At 49.0% G+C, this 19,929-nt stretch overlaps 3 protein-coding genes across 7 annotated transcripts; 2 read left to right on the forward strand and 1 right to left on the reverse strand.

Annotated features, from left to right (window-relative positions):
- Nucleotides 1-382: 382 nt before the first annotated feature.
- LOC120649359 lies at nt 383-5,062 on the forward strand. Of its 5 annotated transcripts, none has more exons than XM_039926142.1 (5): nt 383-792; nt 2,149-2,772; nt 3,070-3,245; nt 3,332-3,940; nt 4,474-5,062. In XM_039926142.1, the coding sequence occupies exons 1-4, from the start codon at nt 788-790 to the stop codon at nt 3,928-3,930; spliced, it is 1,404 nt and encodes a 467-aa protein (XP_039782076.1). In that variant the 5' UTR covers nt 383-787; the 3' UTR covers nt 3,931-3,940; nt 4,474-5,062. The 5 variants fall into 5 exon arrangements, with proteins under 5 accessions (XP_039782076.1, XP_039782078.1, XP_039782077.1 ...); XM_039926144.1 differs by having other exon boundaries at nt 4,817-5,062; XM_039926143.1 differs by having other exon boundaries at nt 3,332-3,933; nt 4,817-5,062.
- Nucleotides 5,063-5,178: 116 nt separating this feature from the next.
- LOC120649361 (dirigent protein 4-like) lies at nt 5,179-6,162 on the forward strand. The gene has a single exon (XM_039926145.1). The coding sequence runs from the start codon at nt 5,467-5,469 to the stop codon at nt 6,004-6,006; it is 540 nt and encodes a 179-aa protein (XP_039782079.1). The 5' UTR covers nt 5,179-5,466; the 3' UTR covers nt 6,007-6,162.
- On the reverse strand, nt 6,114-10,631 carry LOC120649358 (probable galactinol--sucrose galactosyltransferase 2). The gene is made up of 10 exons (XM_039926139.1): nt 10,272-10,631; nt 9,620-9,870; nt 9,363-9,453; nt 9,145-9,193; nt 8,852-8,943; nt 8,637-8,747; nt 7,798-8,500; nt 7,633-7,700; nt 7,113-7,247; nt 6,114-7,009 (listed from the first exon to the last, which is right to left on the reverse strand). The coding sequence occupies exons 1-10, from the start codon at nt 10,460-10,462 to the stop codon at nt 6,415-6,417; spliced, it is 2,286 nt and encodes a 761-aa protein (XP_039782073.1). The 5' UTR covers nt 10,463-10,631; the 3' UTR covers nt 6,114-6,414.
- Between the last annotated feature and the right edge of the window lie 9,298 nt (nt 10,632-19,929).

The raw sequence follows: 19,929 nt of genomic DNA on the forward strand, positions 1-19,929 counted from the left end.
CAGCTACGGGTGACCAAACGTTTTCATCCCTCTTCCAGTTTGGGAATTCGGACCGTGGTTGTCCCCTTGTGCAATAACTAAAAAATTATGTCGTGTGAAATTCCTGCTAAATCTTTTTCAAAAAAAATTCCTGCTAAATTCCTTGTATTCCAAATTTTCGTAGTGTTTCCTGTTTCTCGTACACCAGGTGCCACAATATTAACAGTTGAAAAAATGGGGGCAAACTTGTTTTTATCGGAGGATTATCAGATAAATATTGTTGAATTGAGGTATTTATTTGGTTTTCTCCCCTTCCTTTGGGAGACGACGTGTCCTGCAGAGTTGACAATAAACATCTAGTGGTATTTTTGTTTAGACCTATTATCATTTGGGGCATACAGTAATGGCTTGGTATTTTGATGAATTGATTACATGCAGATCAGGGGATAAGAATAAGAACCCAGGCATCATTTGGATAAGATCATACTAATACTAGCCGAATGATTTTCACCCTGCCACGAAGGGAAACCATGCCAGAATCACCGGCCCAGATCAAGCAAGGACAAGGAGTAATCACGAGTCAACACATGGGCGCTCGTGCATTTCCTCGGATTTCCGGTCCCGCTCCTCGTCGTTGGTCGTTGCTTCCTCCCCTCCAACCCCGCCACTGGACCAGCGACACATCCGGGGAGAAGAAAAGGCTCCCAAGATCCGGGCAACGCTGACGGCGAGTCCGTAACCGCACAGCAGCGGTTATTGGGGATCTAGTGCTCCTGCTCCTCGACGCTGGCACTTTTCCTGCTCCAGCATGAGGTGAGCTGCCGATTCTTTCTCCTACAAAGAGAGGGGTTGTTTCTTCAGGCGTTCTGGGCGATTCGTTCGTCTCATATGGGTTCCCCGTTCCCGGCCCAGCTGTTCTTGCTAGACGAATAGCTGTTCTTGCTGCGTTGCGTCGTTTGCTTGGGATCCGAATCTAATGTTTGTAGGGCCGTTGAGTTCGTCGTGTTAATCCTAGGTCAAAAGATGGGTTAATCTAGTGTTTGGCGTTCTCTAATCGTAAGAGCTGGCTCTTGGTGATATGGAGTCTGATTATCCTGCCACCCTTTAGGCTCGAGTGGATCGGAGGATTCCTTATCAACAGTCTTTGGCTGTCCTACATCCAGGGAATATTCTTGCCATTGCACTTGCATTTTGAAGATCAAAACAATTTTTTGGGGTGGGTGGGTGGGGGGTCGTCTTTTTAATTTGCTTTAATGGTGGTGCTGAGGGTTTTTACAATAGTATTGAGATGTTGTTGCTGGAACTCCACTGTGATGTTCAGATTCTGGATTCTGAACGTTGCATTGATTCAGAAGGCCGTTGAAATCAGCCATGGAGTAGTACTGACCTCAGGGTAGATCCCATCGGATGTTGCCTCTATACCTATTGAGCAACAAGGTGTAGTGCTTACAGTCCCCACCAAATGAAAATTATGTCGATGTTGGAGCACCTCTGAGGACACCATCTGTTTTCTAGAAGCATTTTCCAAGCCTGAGGTTGATGCATGGAGTAGGAATATTCTGATCATTCCATTGGCATGTGTTCCTTTTGGATGTTTGAAGGTGAATCTCATATCACAGCAAGACTGGCTATTTGCTTGTTAATTACTCCCTCCAGTAACAAAAGTGACAATTTGGACATGGCCACATCCCCCAAGAAATAATTTTGACCATCTTTGAGTTCTACACTAAAACATACATTACAAAACTATAAAACTTTTTTTAGACTGGTCTATATATACCATAATGGCAAATCGAAATTCATATGTGAAACTTAAATGGGGTTTCTGCCCAAAGCTTTGCCTTTCCTGTGGCTTGAGAGAGTACCCAAGTTTCAGCTTCATGGGTTCTAAGTTAGAATATGACTAATATATCATTAGAGATGTTCTATTGTTTTCACAATTTTTCAACTGAAAAACTTTGCGCCACACTGTAGTTATTCACCATAATTTTTTAGTGGTATCTTTGTTCTTGTATTTCAGTGCATAAAAATGCATAAAAAAATCTGTTTCATCACAAAAAATATCGACAAGATTCTAGGAGCTTCATGTGCCATTCTGAAATCTAGAAGGGCACGTACCCTCCCCTTTTTTTTTCATAATCATGCTCTAACAATTTCTCCTTGTTTCAGGTCAAAGAAGATGTTTGGTTTCTCCATTTCTCTTATCCTCATCAACTTAGCCTCTATATTGGAACGAGCTGATGAGAATCTCCTCCCAGCTGTTTACAAGGAAGTCAGTGCCGCTTTCAATGCTGGTCCTACTGATCTGGGGTACCTTACATTTATGATGAACTTTCTGAAGTCCATAGCATCTCCCGTGGCAGGTGTCCTTGCTCTTCACTATGACCGCCCTGCAGTTCTTGCGCTAGGGACTGCCTTCTGGGCTTTATCAACAGGAGCTGTTGGTGTCAGCCAGTATTTTGGGCAGGTTGCATTCTGGAGAGCTGTAAATGGTTTTGGACTTGCCATTGTAATACCGGCGCTTCAATCCTTTATAGCTGATAGTTACAAAGATGGCACACGTGGAGCAGGATTTGGTTTGCTAGCACTTATTGGTTCAGTAGGTGGTATAGGAGGCAGTGTTTTGGCAACAATCGTGGCTGGAGGAGATTATTATGGTTTGCCAGGATGGCGGCTTGCATTTCTATCGGTTGCATTTGTGAGCTTTGTAATTGGACTTCTTGTATACCTTTATGCAGTTGATCCTAGAAAAACGTCTCCAAGCCATTATGGCAGTGATGAGGACAATGAGAGGTATAGTTTTCTTCCAATTTTAGGGAAAAAACTATCTACTTGCCTATTCATATTTTAAAAGATGAATGACGCCAAGTTGTATTAAAAAGGCATAAGTAGCATTACTGCATAGATGCAGGTACACTGGAAAATTTCCATCTGATTTGAAAATTTATCAAAGGTTGTTTTTCCTTCATAGCTGATCATCTTACCATTTGATCCTGTATGCTATTGGGTTATTCCATGCAAAACCCTGCACACCACTAGAACTGTATATTTCCATATTAGCATAACAATATGATGTTGTGGAAATGGCAGGTCACATTTGGTTAGCAATGGTATCCTTCCTCCGCATTCCATCTGGAAGGATTCATGGATGGCAGCGAGATCAGTAATGAAAGTGCGGACGTTTCAAATCATTGTATTGCAAGGCATTGTTGGCTCTTTACCATGGGCTGCTGTAGTTTTCTTCACCATGTGGTTTGAACTCATTGGTACAAAAGCAATGGACTTTTTTCAATACTTGAACTGATAAGTGACCCTTTCTGTAACTGAAGATTTACACTCTTTAACCTCCTAGGTTTCGACAACAGCAGCTCAGCAGCACTAAACAGCTTTTTTGCTATTGGGTGTGCCAGTGGATCATTTCTAGGTGGCGTAATAGCTGATCGCCTATCAAGATACTATCCAGATTCTGCTCGAATCATGTGTGCTCAGTTCAGCGCCTTCATGGGCATCCCTTTTTCATGGATCCTCCTTACAGTCATTCCCCAGTCTGTTGATTACTGGTTGGCCTATGCTGTCACGCTCTTCTTAATGGGCATTACCATAAGCTGGTGTGCAACTTGTGCAAACAACCCCATGTTTGCGGAGGTTGTCCCTCCCAAGCACCGCACAATGATCTACGCCTTTGATCGCGCATTTGAAGGCTCATTTGGCTCATTGGCTGCACCTGCTGTTGGCATCGTCACAGAAAAGATTTATGGCTACAATGCAAAGACTATTGATCTAGCGCATGGATCGGTGGATGGAGCTTATGCACTTTCGAGAGGTCTATTGACTATGATGATTGTCCCTTTTGCTCTGTGTCTCATGTTTTACACCCCATTGTACACTGTGTTCAAGCGTGACCGAGAAAATGCTAGATTGACCAGCATCAAAGAACAGGAGCTCATATGAAAGATGAAAGGTTTGTGATGAGGAATAATGATGTGGTTTTTGATTTGGTCAGTGTCAGTTTCTAGTTTTGATTGTTAAACATTTACAACACTGCCAACTTTGAAGTTTTGATTGAAGTACTTTGGTTGATGGCTAGGAAATTCACTTTTCATGTTCCGTCAGGCTGATGGCATACAACAGCACACGTTCTGTATACAAAGGGATTGATTGGATGACCTCATTGCTCTGAATGTAGTCAGTCCATTGTATATGTAGACCTTATCTGGAGAGAAGATACTGTGATTTCTTTTAATTTTCTTTAGATAAATAGATGGCACTTGCCACGTGCATTCTCATTGTGTTACTGTACACAATATGTAAACTTTTATTGAATCGCCTGAGCCATCATGCCAAGCCACTGCTGATATCATCACCAGAATCCTTGCACCAGATTCAGTTTATCAATATAAGAAAATTGAACTATTGAAGACTGAATTATTTTTTCTGCAACAGTCCTAAATTCCTGTAAATCTAACTATTTCTCTGACCTCACCTGATTTCCAGCAGTCTAGCAGATGATAGAAATTACAGGCGCAAGGGGAATTATGGAAACAGGATGATGGCCTATGAATGAAGCTTGCAATAGGACAAGGAAAATTGTAGTGTTTAGAAGCTATAATATCCTTTCATGCTGGCTTTTACAGCACTTGGTATCCTTAGGAACATTTTATATAGCAACAGATTCATCTAAGTTCAATATTTTTATTCCAGAAGTGTGCCATATAATGGCTTGTTTATATTGTTGAATGAAGCATGGTATTCAGGCTCCAGTATTGTTCCAAGGATTTGGATATATATTTGTTGATTGTAAAAGCATCCTGATAAGCAATAATTCTTCTATTTGCAGGTACCAGGTATTTTGCTGGTTTGATGGGGAAAAGGACTGTAGGACGCAGTGTGGAAGGCAGGCAGTAAGCTGGAAAGAGCGGAGCTAACTGCGTGGTTGTTTGGTGAACTGGTTATATTTTACCCTGGTACTTGTAGAGCATAAGAATGTCATTTGCCCTAATAGATATGCTTTTCTAAAAGATTATACTGTAGAATCTGCAGATGATTTGAAACAAGCTGGATAATAAATTGTGACTTATTTTAATGTTCGTCTATTTGCAATCAGCCAGGTGCGTAGGCTACGGTTGGAATATCTTTAATGCAGCAAATATTTGTCTCATCTGTGGCTGGTAATTAATGGTAATTATGACCAGTTGGTTCTCTTGCCAAAAACTGCTCTCTTGATATACTACAGTCCATCCATATTCAAATCTTTCGTATCTTTTCACATACAGAAATTCAAATTTCTTCAACCATCTATAGAAATGGACAAATTGTTAGCTGGATGCAAAAGATTTCCCGTGCATGTTGGGAGTGTAATTATGCCCATATTCCTTCCACAAAAAAAAAGCATAAATGTACGCAAATCTTGTGCTATAAAATGCAAAGCGCTCACTGTACCAAATTCAGTTGTAAATTCTACATCCCAAGATCCAAAAGAAAAACGCCATGAGGGCCCCATCGCTGCTCCTCCTCGCCATCCTGCTCGGCGCCGCCGTCTCCCTTCAATCAACCGCCGACACCACCAAGACCACACACCTGCACTTCTTCCTCCACGACACCCTGAGCGGGAAGGACCCGAGCGCCGTCCTCGTCGCCCGCGGCGGCAGCCGCACGCCCAAGCCCGACGACCCGGTGCCCTTCGGCTCCCTCTACGCCACCGACGACGTGCTCACCGAGGGCCCCCAGCGGGAGTCCAAGGTGGTCGGGAACGCGCAGGGCCTGTACATCGCGTCCGGGAGGGCCCAGCTGTCGCTCGTCCTCGGCATGGACTTCGAGCTCACCGAGGGCCCCTTCAACGGCAGCGCCTTCGTCGTCTACTCGCGCAACACCGTCGTCAAGCACCCGGTCGGGAGGGAGCTCGCCATCGTCGGCGGCCGCGGCAAGTTCCGGATGGCCCGGGGCTACGCCTTGCTCCGGACGCATTACTTGGACACCAACAATGGCGACGCCATCGTAGAATACAACGTCACCCTTTATCACCATTGAATTGCTTGCACATTTGAAGTTTGCATTGCAGCACAATAATTCAAGATACCTAAATTTTGTATTTTTCGATCTGGCTCTGGTTTCAGTTTGCTCGATCGTCTAAAATGTACTAGCGTGGAACTCGAGACATGTTCGTCACATTGCATACATGGAGTGGTCGTTTATTGCATAGGCAACAGAAGTAGTGCAGTATACAGAGCAGCGCTAGTTTATTCTTCTAGGGAGAGAGAGAGGACGCATCAATGGCGGACGGCTTCATTTCGTGCACACACGCACCTCTCCATGGCGCACACCGACCACACACGCGTAAAATGGTCAAGTCCACCGAAGAATGAGGCGAGCACCATCACGGACACGTCGACGGAGAAGATCGAAGAGCCTCCTGAGAAGGTCGGATCGAAGAGCCTCCTAGACCTGGATCTCCAGGTTCCATCTGTACAACTCCTGCTCCGGCACGGGGATGTCGAGCGCGACGAGTCCCGTGTCTGCGTCGTAGGTGAACTCCGCCTCCGCCGCGTCCAGCGTGCACCGCGCCGGCCTCCGCGAGCAGTAGGCGCCGAACCGGCCGCAGCCGCGGACCCTGAGCCGCACGGCGGCGGCCGCGCCGTCCGCGGCCTCGCACTGCTCCACCGCGCCGCCGGCGTTGAACATGCCGAGCAGCCCGATGGGCGCGAACGACACGCCCGGCGCCACCTCCTTGACGGGGGCGACGTGGAACAGCTCGAACTCGAGGACCCTGAGCGTCACCGGCAGCGTGGCGCCCCTGGGCAGCCGGATGAGCTCCCCCGACCGGTAGGCGTACACGACGGCCTCGCCGCCCCAGCCCGGGCCGGCGAGGTCGGCGATGGCGTCGACGTCCTCGGCGCGGACGGACCCGGTGATCGTCCCCGGCGCGGCGTCGTGGACGCGGGTCTTCTTGGTGACGCGGCACCAGCCGGCGCCCTGGCAGTTGAACACGCCCACCACGCCCGTGCACTTGTTCACGTTCCAGATCTTGAGCAGGCTGCGCGCGCCATCCAACGGGTCAGATCAGATCAGGTGCTCTGCTGGTTCTGATTCTGGAAAGGAAAAGCGAATGGGTCTGTGATGATGATCTCTTCAATTACCTGGTGCCGTCGCGCGCCGGGTCGGCGAAGAGGCAGTCGCGGGTGGGGCGGCCGGGGAGCTGCGCGCGGAGCACGGAGCCGTCGGGGAGCACGAGCTTCTTGAGCAGCTCGAAGTTGTGGTTGCCCGGCTTGTCGCTGGCGAGACAGAGACGTGAGAGCAGAGCGTCAGTAACCGCAAGTGACTTGTCACTGGAGACCACGCGGGCGCGCTGTTGAGTTGACTGGTCGCGGCGCAGTGCGCGCGAGCCGTGCCAGATTGCTACCCAGAGCAGCATCTGTGCCAGGCAAGGCCGCCGGCGACGTGCTGACGGCGACGGCCAATCATGGCGCGCGGGGCCGGAGGGATCAGCACGACAAGCCCCGCCCGCGCCGGCGCTGACATGCCATGGACCCAGGGCAACCCAAGGGATCACTCACTTTTGCCGGCTGGCTTCGACGGACGCCGCCGCGACACCGACCGCGCGTGTTCAGATCAATATTGATTCAGATCGAGAGAGCGCGAGCGGTGGCTGAGGCTCACCTGACGTAGATAGGGCAGCCGCCGATCGCCCGCGCCGCGCCGTGGTACTCCGCCGCCGGGTGCAGGCTCTGCAGCAGGCACACGCATTCCGACCAGTCAGCCACTGCAGTTGCAGGTAACAAACATGAAGGATCCAAGGACATTGCAGGTAGTAACGGAACATACATGGAACATGTCCCAGTCGGGCTGCATGAACTCGCCGAGGAAGAGCGTGTTGTAGGCGACGGAGGAGATGTGGATGGTGTGCGAGGCCGGGTCGCGCGGGTAGAAGTCGTCGGAGGCGCGCACGACGGCGGTCTGGCGGGCGCTGTAGAGCATGTCGGTGTTGTGGCACATGCAGGAGATGCAGCCGTTGTCGGGGAAGTTGCGCGCCACGGAGGCCTCGAGCGCGTGGTGGTAGGCGCGGGTGAGCGACACGCGGCCGCCGTGCCCGGCGCCCAGGGTCTCGATGATGTTCTGCACGTCCACCTTGACGCCGTCCACGCCGCAGGAGGCCAGGTACGAGTGGAGCTCGTCGTAGAAGCGGAGGGCCTTGCGCGGGTGCACCAGGCCCAGCCCCAGCACGGAGAGCGAGTCCATGACGATGTCCGGCTGGTTGCCCATCACCCCCGGCGACTGCACGGGGAACGCCAGCGCGCTCTCGTAGTGCTCCATCCCCTCCGCCGCCGGCTTCACGCCGCCCCAGTACCCCGCCATGGCGTGCCACACGTACACGTACTTGACGCCGTGCTCGCGCTTCGCCTCCTCCACCAGAAGCTTCAGCCCGGGGCCCTGCTCGGCCTGCTGCTGGCTCTGCTGCTGCTCTGCCTCCTCCTTCTTGTTCTGGAACTTGGCGTTCTCCTTGATCCCCGTCAGCCTGCTGGCGAACCTGCATGCGATCGACATTGATCAACAACTAGTTGAGCTTGGTTCACTTGTCCCATCGATCACCGGTGTTGATCGATGAGAAAAATGAATGCTGATTTCCCAGAGAAAATTATTGGTGATATGCGACGACGGCGTACTGCGCGCCTTCCTGCACGACGGCATTGGCCTCCTCCTTGTTCTCGCTGCCGATCTGCTGCCACCCGTCGTCGATGATCAGGAACCGCGGCGGCGTGCCGCCCTCCGCCAAGCTGCACCAGCCATCGAAAAAGTTTCAGAACGTGACGTGAGTGAAATTGTCAACACTAGTCTATCAAAATAGTAGTACTCCTACAAGTAAAATGTTTACTAGTACCTCTGCAGGCCCTGCTTGACGCCCTCGGCGGTGACGTCGGTGTAGAAGGCGTCCCATGTGCACCACCCGAACCAGTCCACGAAGGACGGCAGCTGCGCCACCACCACAACGCGCCATCAGAGTCAGTTCCCCGCAAAGCGACACCGTCCGGCTCGCCACGCAACGGAGAGCCAGCCAAGAACGCCAAGGCAGCCACTATCCTATCCTACTATTCCTAGCGAGCGGGTCACATGAGGGACCCAAGCCAAATCTGAAAAAGGGGTGGGAATGGAACCCCCAACCAAGCAACCAACCTTTTTCTTGTCCCTGTGGTGGAACGTCTGCAGGTGCCTCTCCACAACCCTGTCCATTTATTTCACAGTTCACACAACAACACACGGTTAGTTTTTTTTTTTTTCGCGACCGTGCCTGGGCACACGGTTAGTTTCAGAACCGAGCATTTCTGCTACAAGCTTTTACTGCAGTAATTCGTGGGACATGAGATCGAGTGAGGAAAAAGTACAAAACGCACTTGACAGCCTGAGTGATGGTGTCGAAGGGGTTGGTCCCGGCGTGCACGTACACCATGTAGGCCCCCTGCGCCGTCTGAACCTCCTTGTCCCCTGCTCGGCCACGAAGCAAAATATCGCCGGCGCCGGCGAGCGAGCACCACCGGTCAGTAATGATCTGAGGGTACGCGGTCACGTGGAACACGGCGGGGAAAGAAAAGAGGACGACGACGGCTTGGCTTTGGCATGGCCGGACGCCGGATAGATCATAGATGCTTACCGCTCTCGAGGGTGATCTCCAGCTCGTCGCGGCCGTTGCCCTGCAGCGCGGCGCGGAACTGGCCCTCCAGCAGCGGCAGCATCACCAGGTACACCGGCTCGCCGCTGTCGTCGTCGCCGCCGGCGCCGGCGCCCGGCCGGCTCTCCAGGAGCATGAACTGCGTCTCCAGCGGGACGTCGCGGCCGGAGGTGCCCATGCGCTGGGTCATCCACCACAGCTTGAACCGGAAGCAGCACATGAACCGCAGGTCCCTACACCAGAAGCGCATGCACACATGGTTGGTTCACCAGTTAATAAAAAAAATATTAAAATAAAATAACAGTGGCAGCAGTGCTGCATGGAGAATTTGGAATTTGCTCTAGATGAAGATGAACAACAGCAAGAAAAGAAATGGCCAAGAAGGTGAGGAGGTAATGGAAAGAAGACATGGAGCTCCCCCAAGTGTCCTGAACCTTCCAGACAAGTGGCGACTCTGGTCGTCAGGGTCCCCAAGAAGCAGAAAATTGGTGCTCTTGCCAATCATCAAGTACAGTGTACTCTACTCTAAAACATTTCACAAGTCCTAATTTCGTGAACTGACTGATCCAAATCTCAAACAACCACTAGTTGTGTACCAAAGTTCAAAGCATCTGGCGGGTGCTGCTCTGCTCACCTGAGGGTGCCGAAGGTGAAGACGTGCATGCTCTTGGCCTCGCCGGCCGTGGCGCCGACGAAGGCGCCGTCGACGAGCCCCGCCCCGGAGGCGTGCGTCAGCACGATGTTCTCCGGCACGCCGGTCAGGATGGTCCGCCCGTGCGCCACCAGCCGCCCATCCCCCGCCGTGATCTTCGGCGTCACCGTCATCTCTCTCTCTCCGCCGAGATCAGAGAACCGCCACCGGAATTACTATTACCTCCTCTGTCACACGCTGATCACTAATTAGCGCGGCGACAAACAAAGCTACCAGTCGTGGCTAATTACGCTAGCGAGCTTAGCACTAGTAATTAGCTGCCCTCGCAATCAGGATTGGGGGGAAGAGGGAGGGCGCCGGGCGGGAGCTTTATATAGCCGGGCCAGTGGCGCCAGGAGTTCGTGCGCAGGTGACACCTGGCGCGCCGGAAATGGTAAAAACGGAGACGTTTCTACCCCTGCTCGGGTAAAAGCCGACCGCCATTGCCGGAGGCCGGACGGACTGACGGAGCACTTCATGCTTCTGGACAGAAAATATCTTCCCCTCTCTCGCGTGCTCCAGCCAGCCAGCCGCCCAGCCGTGGGATTTTGGTGACGAAGGATGGGGATCTCCGGAGATGGTTGGAGAATATACAGGCTATGCTATGCACAATAGCGTAGTAGTAGTATTCAGGTGTGGGTGGCTGGCGTGTGGGGCCTGGGGGAGATTTTGTTGTCTTCCTTTTGGCGTCTCTGATCTCTCTCGTGATCGTGAAAGATCCAGAGTGAATGTTCCAGCCTTCCAGGTTCCAGCCACGATCTGTCCCGGATTTTGGTGTATCTTAACGTCTTGTCAAGTCGCTGCTGGAATCGTTTTGCTCAAGATTTGGAGTGTGCTTTGCTGGATTTTTCAGGCACTAATTGCTATTTTTTTCATTTATCTGCAAAATTAAACCCAGAAGAATTAGCTTCCTGAAGAAGTTCGGTAGAAGAACAACGCTCAGCAAAGTTTGAAGACATTGAAAGTGGAAGCTGTTAGCCACATAGAGTAGGGTACCCAATCGTTTTGCTGAAGATGTGAAGTGTGTTTTCTGTATTTTCTCCGGCGCTATTCGCTCTTCTTTTTTCTGCAAATTGAAAAGGGAAACCACCAGGTCGAGAGTTCGACTCCTGGTTCGCGGAAGAAAAAAATCTCGCTTATCCCACGCCAAAGCACAGGACATGGCACGGCCCAATCTCATTGGGTCTTAGCGTCGCTTTGTAAGGGTGAAGCGCGAGTTCGAAAGTTTTCTCAGTTTGCATAAGAAGATCGTCTTCTTAAGCACAATGACCGGGGGCCATCATGCCCCACGGGTCGAGTTTTTTTTATTTTGTCGCTGTATATGCTACGCAGGTTAGACAAAGTTACTATCGTGCATTTTTGCGCTGTTAGCCAGAGATGCCAGATCATCGTGTTACTATTATTCTCTATGTTTCACTGCATTTGTCTGTAGCATGTCATACTCACTAACCAAGTAAATATGGCCGGGTTAAGACAAACCCATGTGAAGTAACCATCTGTTGCCCTTTTAACTAGCATAGCATGACAGAACAGTCTCTCAAAACATTTAATTAAGAGTCTGTATGGAGTGAGAACATTTCAATATTATAGCTACACTCTTCATATCCTCGATGGCCAAATATTTTGATAAGGGATAAGTCTATTTTACAACCTCAAACTAGTCAAGAAGTCTGTTTTTCAACCTCATACTACGAAACCGGGTAACATAGGCCCTCGAACTGGCAAAACCGTCCGAATCACCCCCTCGAGCACTGTAGCAAGCTGTTTTGAGGGCGGTTTTGCTACAGTAACATTTTCGAATTTCTGGAATTTCACACCTCTCAATTAAATAAGAAAGAAAGCATAGTTAATATTGTCTAAAAATCATGATATTTTTTTGGGAGGTAGATAAAAAGACAAGGAATTTATTTTGGCTAGATGTGATACATTAAACATAATGAAATTTAAATTATAAAATTTTAAAAATGGGTAGAATTTAAAATTTCTTGAATTTTTGGGTTAGCTAAACCTTTGATAAAAATGAAATAAAAATATGATAATTCATAATTTTTTATTTAGTTTAATAAGGTTTTTTTATTGGCCCAAGTTTTTATGAACGTTTTTGAATTCCTTCGCAATGCTCAAATTTGAATCAAATTTGATTCCTCAAATTTTAATTTATGAATTTTCTATAGAACTTGGGCCAATAAAAAGTACCTAACTAAACTAAATAAAAAATTATGAATTATCATATTTTTAATGCATTTTTATCATAGGTTTAGCTGACCTAAAAATTCAAGGAATTTTGAATTCTACCTATTTTTAAAATTTTATAATTCAAATTTCTTTATGTCTATTGTAGCACATCTAGCCAAAATAGATTCCTTGTCTTTTGATCTACCTCCCAAAAAATATCATAATTTTTAGACAATATTAACTATGCTTTCTTTATTATTTAATTGAGAGAGGTGTGAAATTCTAAAAATTCGGAAATTTTACTGTAGCAAAACCGCCTTTGGCTGAGTCAGGGTTGCTTTTCAAACGGTTTCGTTAGTTGGAGGTGTAGGATGTCTGGTTTCGTAGTTCAAGGGCCAAAATCGGACTATCGTGATAGTTCAGGGTTGAAAAACAGACTTTTCCCTTTTGATAATATTTGCATTCTCTCGAGGCCATGAACACACATAGTGAACGGAGCTAGTGTTTTTTTTTTTTGCGAGAGTGTTTTTTTTTCTTGAAAATTTCATTGTCAGAAACCAATCATGTAGTCGTACTCTTTCCCTTGCCCGGCATGGTTTCTCTGGTTCCATTTGAGCATATCTTCCCGTGCAATCAACAGCACTCAGTAATCATCTTTTCTTTCACTCCAACAAGTCAAACCTTCTGCCTCATTCATTCTTACCGCACGGTCGAGTTGGCGCCAAGCGTCAACTGCCTAAGCAGCTGTGGTCTCGGCCATGATTGGAATCTATGATGATTGATGATGCTTCCTATCAATCTCCATTTGACTCTGCTCCTCTGATTGAGCAAGCATCGATCATGCAGAGTCTGACACGACAGGGGTTTCACTCGTTGTTAATCTCAGTTTTGGGCCACCTTTAAACGCAAACCAATCCTTTAAGTAACCGGGCTCACACCCGTTGGGAATCACATTCCATGCATTGTGATCGAAATACCTTTTTTTAAAAAAAAAACGTTGTGATCGAAATGTGCCTGCTTATCCTGTTGGAAGCAGAATCTGTCAGTGATAGATTTGTTTTGCTCTGTTTCCATGGAACAAGCAAGAAGATGGGCAAGAAAGAAGCAGGCTGCTGTTTGTACCACACAGATGCAGGTGCACTGCGCATGGCGTGTCTCTGGTTGGCAGGTTGATACTGCACTGTCGATCGTGTCGACAAGGACTAAGATCTGGTACAGCAAGCCAAGATATTGGTTGGGCGCATGTGCAAACAACATACGAGCGCCGAGACACGTCAGCGCGGCGTACCGGAGCACGATTGCGATTGATGCGGCCGTGCTGGACCAACACCAGCCGGGCGTTTTCGCTCACCGGCGGAGCCTAATCATTGCCGCGGCGGGCCTCCGTCATCGCCTCACCTCCATCATTGAGCTGCTCGCATGTGGCCCTGGCCACTCGTTCGCTCCTTACATGGAACCGTACCCATTCTTGCTCCTTGTTCCGGGCATCCATCGCAGTTACGGACACATGGGATTCATGGGAACAATCGGCCTGGGTTGTTGGATATGTTCCAAATTTATATTGGACTGGCCGACTTCTGCCGTAGCGAAGGCAGAAGTCGGTCGGCCCATCAGGCCGCACCCCAAGGACGCTGGGGGCTCCGCCCCCATGATTTAGTACATGTACATTCGATTAGAATTTACTCTATTACTCTCTTGTAAGTCGCCATACGGTATTGTAACTCAAATTTTTGATAATAGTGAGAAGTATTGCTGGCTGGCGCTCGTGGTTTTTCCACTTCGCATTGGGGGGATTTTCCACGTAAAATCATATGTCTCCACTATAATTGATCTTACTTGTTTCATTGTTTTGTTGCTGTTACTCGTAACATGGGTAGCGGCCGATGCGAGAGAGATATTTGGAACAAGGCGTGACGCGTCGCTACCAGCGAACGTACAGCCGTACAGTTGGGGCCTGTCACGTCAGGCCGGCCATATTGGGATTGGGAAGACGAGCGGGGCTTCGTGTACAAGGCTCCAACGGCAAGTCGGAGCGACGCCAGAGCAGGGTTTTTTATCCCAACCGGAACTCGTCCGGAAACCACGATTATCGGTGTAACCGGTCCGGACCGGTTCCGGTACTAGCCGGTTGAACAAATTCAAAATTTAAATTTAAATTCAAAAAAAATAAAAAAAATCTAAAAATATTTCAAGTTGCGACGAATCTAATGATGTTAAATTTTTTTAAATATTCGTTCATTTAGTATACTTTGCAGGCATTTGAAGTTAAACAAAAAAAGCGTGCATACAAAAGTATACAAATACAATGTAAAATATATTATACATTGTATTAATGTAAAAGTAGTACAAAAGAGAGTTGAAGGGATGTTATACAAACATTCAAATTGTGAACTAAAGTGGGTTTTCCGTCGTTTTTTTCCCAACTCCCCGGTTTCCACTCAAATCGGATCAGTTTACCGGCCTAACCGGTCGGCTAACCGGTGGAAACCGGTTGAATTATCGTTTTTGATTTGGAATTTGAATTTGACCGTTTTTTTCGATTCCTGGTCAAACCGACCGGACGGCGCCGGTTTCATTCTATCAGTCGGTAAAAAAACCCTGCGCCAGAGTCGCGGCGGGCGGGTCGCGGGTGGCCCGAATAATTTGAGTTCTGTTGCTTTCCTTCACTACAGGGGTCAGGGGTAGGGAAAAAACCACTCGACTAGTGCAGCCTGTTTAGCTTGAACAAATCATTTTACTCTATTTAAAAATTATGCGCCGGCAAGAATCAATTAATGTCAAATATGGTGTGACATCCCGAAAATCCGTTAAAATTAAATCATGCGCTAAATTATTTATTTCCAAAATTATTTCATCGTTGAGCTCATTTAATCCTAAACCCTAATCCCCTCCCTGAATTTTCCGCTGTCCTGACATCCAATTTCCATCGTCGTTCTATTTTTCCGCCGACCGTACCCCTTCCTTTTTCTTCTCTCGTCGCCATCCCGTCCCGCGCCGCTCGGCGGCTTGTCGCCACGTGCGACCGCCCGCCGCGATCGGCGCCGACGCGCTCGCTCTCTCTCTCCCCCCCACCTTTTCTCTTTTCTCATTTTTCTTTTTCTTTTACCTTTTTCTTTTCTCTTTTTTTTCTTCTTTTCTTTTCATCTCTCCTTCCTCCTCTCTCCCTCCCTTCTCCTCTGCGCGCGGTCGGCCCAGCCCCCTCCCTCGCTTCGCACGCGCCGCTCCGCTCGGCGCACCGCCCCTCCTCCCCGCGCGCACGACCCCGGCCGCCTCCTGCTCCGCCCGGCCACGATCCCTACTCCTGCACGCGCGTCCCGCCCGGCCTGCCCACGCGCGGCCCGCTCACACACACAACACCGCCGCTGCCACCTCTGCCCTCGCCGCACAAGCCGCCGCTGCGCACGCACGCGCTCGCCGCGCTCGGCACGCCGCACGCCCCGCCTCGCTGAGCTGCCGTGCCGCGCGCCGCCTCGACGCGCGGGTGCGCACGCGCACCGCGTGGCCGCCCCGACGCCGGCTGCTCCCGGGCCCGCCCACGCACTACTCCCACGTGCGCTCGCCGCGCCGCCCGCCGCCTAACAATAGCGCCGCCCTGCACGCCGAACCCCACTCCGTCGTTGCCAGCTCCCTGTACTCGCCGCCTCGCCGCTCACACGCCGCTCAGCAACACGCGAACGCGGCCGAACGCCATTAAAGGCTAGCCGCACCGCTCGCCGGCCGCCACCACCAGCCCCGCACCGCTCCACCGCCTTCCCGTGGCTATAAAGGGACCCCTGCCTCGCCTCCGCTCCTCCACAAACCCACTCAGCCCCGCGCGCCCCCACCTCGGCCTTGCAGCACCGCCGCCGCAGCCACTTCCGCCCACCGCCGCCGGCCCTCGTCGCCCCACCTCCTCGCGCCGTCCCAGCCCGAGGTAGGATCGGGAATCGAATCCCAATAGCCCCCTCCCTCTTTTCCCCTCACCCCAGCCGCTGCCGTGGCCCGGAGCGCCGGGATCGACGCCGCCGGCGCCCCTGTTCTCCCCTCCCCTGTTTCGATCGGGAGGAAGGGGAAGGCAGGGCAGTTTTGCCCAAAGGCCCCTGGCCTTTCTTTCTTTCATCTAAGAACCCTTCCACCCTTTTAATCTTTTGCAAAAGAAACCCCCATGTTCTTCCCATTTAAAGAAAGACCCTTCCACTATATAGAACTAATTATAAATAAACCCCTACACCTTTTCAGTATGCCCCAAATACTTCTAGAATTTACAATCAAGCCCTTCCACTCTTAGAAATGATTACAAACAGGTCCCTGACTCCTTATTTAATCCCTAAACTGTTATATAACCTATCATTTCATGTGCCAAACAACTCCCGATCGATCTGAAACTTTACCATGCTATCCCTAACATAGTTTTGGCCATGCCATTAGTAAACCGCCCTAAAATATTACTCCTATCTCCATATCTTAATTGTTTCTGAATCGAGCTCAATGATAAAGCTTTTATTTCTTTTTCTTGATTGTGTGCTTGTTTGTATACGTCGTAGATCACGGTGTGAACGAGGGAGAACCCGTCGACGAGCAGTACTGCGAGCAGTCGAACGAGGACCAGTTCCGCGACCTCGAACCCGAAGGACAGTGCTTCGATCAGGACCTCCCGGAAGGATTCGAAGACGGCAAGTTCAATCCCATCCTTTGATGCATGTTTTGTCCTAGTTTTTATAAACACAACCTAATGGCATGTTTTACAAAATTGCATATGTTTTGCCTGCTGAAAACATGGTTGGATAGCCACCCCTTGATTTGTTATAATCATTCCTTGACCACCTAGATTAATGTCTGAATATGTTGTTGGGACGTTAATCACTGCTAGAACGCTACGCTTAAGTCCTTAAATTCAATACAACTTGTTTTACAAAGAAAAGGTGTGTGTGTGGTAAGGGATAAAAGAGGACTTTTCGAAAGATGTGTCTAGACGGGACGGATGTCATTTCTGTGTGATTTGCCAATTGGTGTGCTTGTGCCTGTGTGGCAGAGCAAGGAAGGGAGATATACATCTTGTCACCACTAAGGACCGAGTTGGTGTGTCATCTCACCTAACTCCACTATCGTGCAAACCACTCGATCGTTGTATGGGCAACGGCTTAGCATAAACCCCACTAGTTAGTCTATAGCCATCAGGAGAGCTGAGAGCAACGGGTGATCAAGGAGAAGGGATTAGCTCTGTGTGACTTATGCCCCGGTTAGAACATCTGTGATAGGTCGATAACCCCTTGGTGCATCCCGTGATGGCTAGTCAGGTCTAGCTAAGGTGGGTAATGGCTTTGTTCGGATCTGCACCGACACTAAGGTGATCGAGTTGCGGTACCCCGCTTGTGGGTAAAGTTGCACACCTCTGCAGAGTTAAGAATCTATTCGAATAGCCGTGCCCACGGTACTAGGCGAGTTACGGTGTGGTCACATAACTAGTGTTTATTGAGGGATGGGTTAGCGTGAGTTGTTTTGGGAAATGTGTCCGGCAATTGTGCCGTGTGCTACGGCGGATGAGGAGTCCGGTAGCAGCTTAAACTTGGATCCTGTGTGGATCAACCCTTCGTGTTACTCGGTATAAGAAAACTGGTTTTGGAAATGCTTTCTTTCAAATGAACCCTTGCATGAAATATTGTTTTCCGCAAAAAGTAAACCTTAACCTTATCCTTGATTTACCCTGTGCATTTTATTCTGTTTATACCCCCTCCGTGGGTGTGGTTGGACTTGCTGAGTACGTTTGTACTCACCCCATTCTTAATTTTTACAGAAGAAGACCCAGACTTCGTTCCAGAGGACGTTGAGTAGGGTACCGTCCTGCACCCAGCCTTGCCTGTGGATTAGGGTCACCCGCAGGAGATACCGCATGGCGCAAGACTCTGATGACATTCTTTTTATATTTAATATCATTGCGTGTGTGTGGATTGTAATCCTCGCGATAATGGCGCTTCGCTGCTCACTACCGCGTAGAGTTGTAAGGTAATAAACCATCTGATGTAATAAATGTGTCATCAGCCTCCTGGGACTGATGTTTGTAACACATTTAAGTCTTCTCTCATGAGGGGGACGCTTCATATGGATAATAAATAGGAGCAAATATGATCATTTACTTTTTTGTTAATTTGTTCTAAATTTTCTTGGATGACTTATTTTTTTAGGACGGAGGGAGTATGTTTTTATATTTCATTCTTTTTTCTATAGATGTTAATATTTCTCTCCATAATTTGATTAAATTTAAGGTGTCACCTAGGGCAGATAAAAAGTGCGGACAAAGGGGTTACTCTTGGTGGGACATTTATTAGCGATCAAATAACTAGTAGTATTCCATACGGAGTTAATTAGTACGTCTTTGCTTTGTTACCTCCAAGATCATGATTAGCCTCTTGTGTGCATTTGATTTGCTCTGGTCCTCTGACGTTTTTTACAACGAAGGGGTGCAGCCGTGCAGGCCCCGGCAAGTTGGATGCATGGCGCCGATCGAAGCGTCTGGACTCCGGACCCGATCGATCCACATCTGGCGGCTTCTCCCGTCGCCGTCAAGCTTAAAGCATGTGGGATTTCCAATCATCTCGAGCCTGATTTGCTTCTTGACTAAGAGTAACTTTCTTCAACTCTCTGGCTACCACGTTAGGCGATGAATCAAAAGCCTTCCTTGGAGGGACTTCCAGCGATCCTGGTGGGTATTTCTCGAGAAAGTCGAAAGGTAACAGAGTGCTTAAGCTTAAGCTCTCTGTCAGTAATCAGCATGTGGGATTTCCAATCATCTCGAGGCTTTTCCAACGCCAACGTGCGCGGTGCGTCTTGGACTCTCCGGACGCGAGCGACAACGGAACAGTGAGAGTGTACACCAGTGGCTCACCGGACTAGTCGCGACTGGCCTCGGGCCCCTCACCTGGGCCCATACTCCGTTGGGCCGCTACAGCACGGATGGAAAGGGAAGGAAAGGTAATGGGCTGATGATCACTATACGGGCCGGTCGGTCTGTTTCTTCCAGGCCTGCAGTACGGACGGTTTCGAGACTGCCAGACGCGCGTGTGTCAATGCAAGTTGCCTCCCGCAAACAAGTTGCTAGCGACAGCTTCTTTCCACACACAAACAAATTTTACTTACAGCTTCCAGTACAACGATAAATATTTCAGATAACATAGAAAATATGCATATAAATAAACTTTCACATTAACCTAGGGGGCGTTTAGTTCCCAAAAATTTTCACCTCGAAATTTGTATCTTTCTTTTTGGACACATATATGGAGCACTAAATGTAGTTAAACAACAAAATTAATGGCATAGTTTGGATGTACACGACGAGACGAATTTTTTGAGCCTAATTAGTGTATGATTAGTTATAAGTGCTACAGTAACCCACATGTGCTAATGATGCGGTCAAAAACTTCAAAAGATTCGTCTCGCGGTTTCCAGGTCA

The sequence above is a fragment of the Panicum virgatum genome, chromosome 9K (assembly GCF_016808335.1).
Source record: "Panicum virgatum strain AP13 chromosome 9K, P.virgatum_v5, whole genome shotgun sequence".
Classification (NCBI taxonomy): Eukaryota; Viridiplantae; Streptophyta; class Magnoliopsida; order Poales; family Poaceae; genus Panicum; species Panicum virgatum.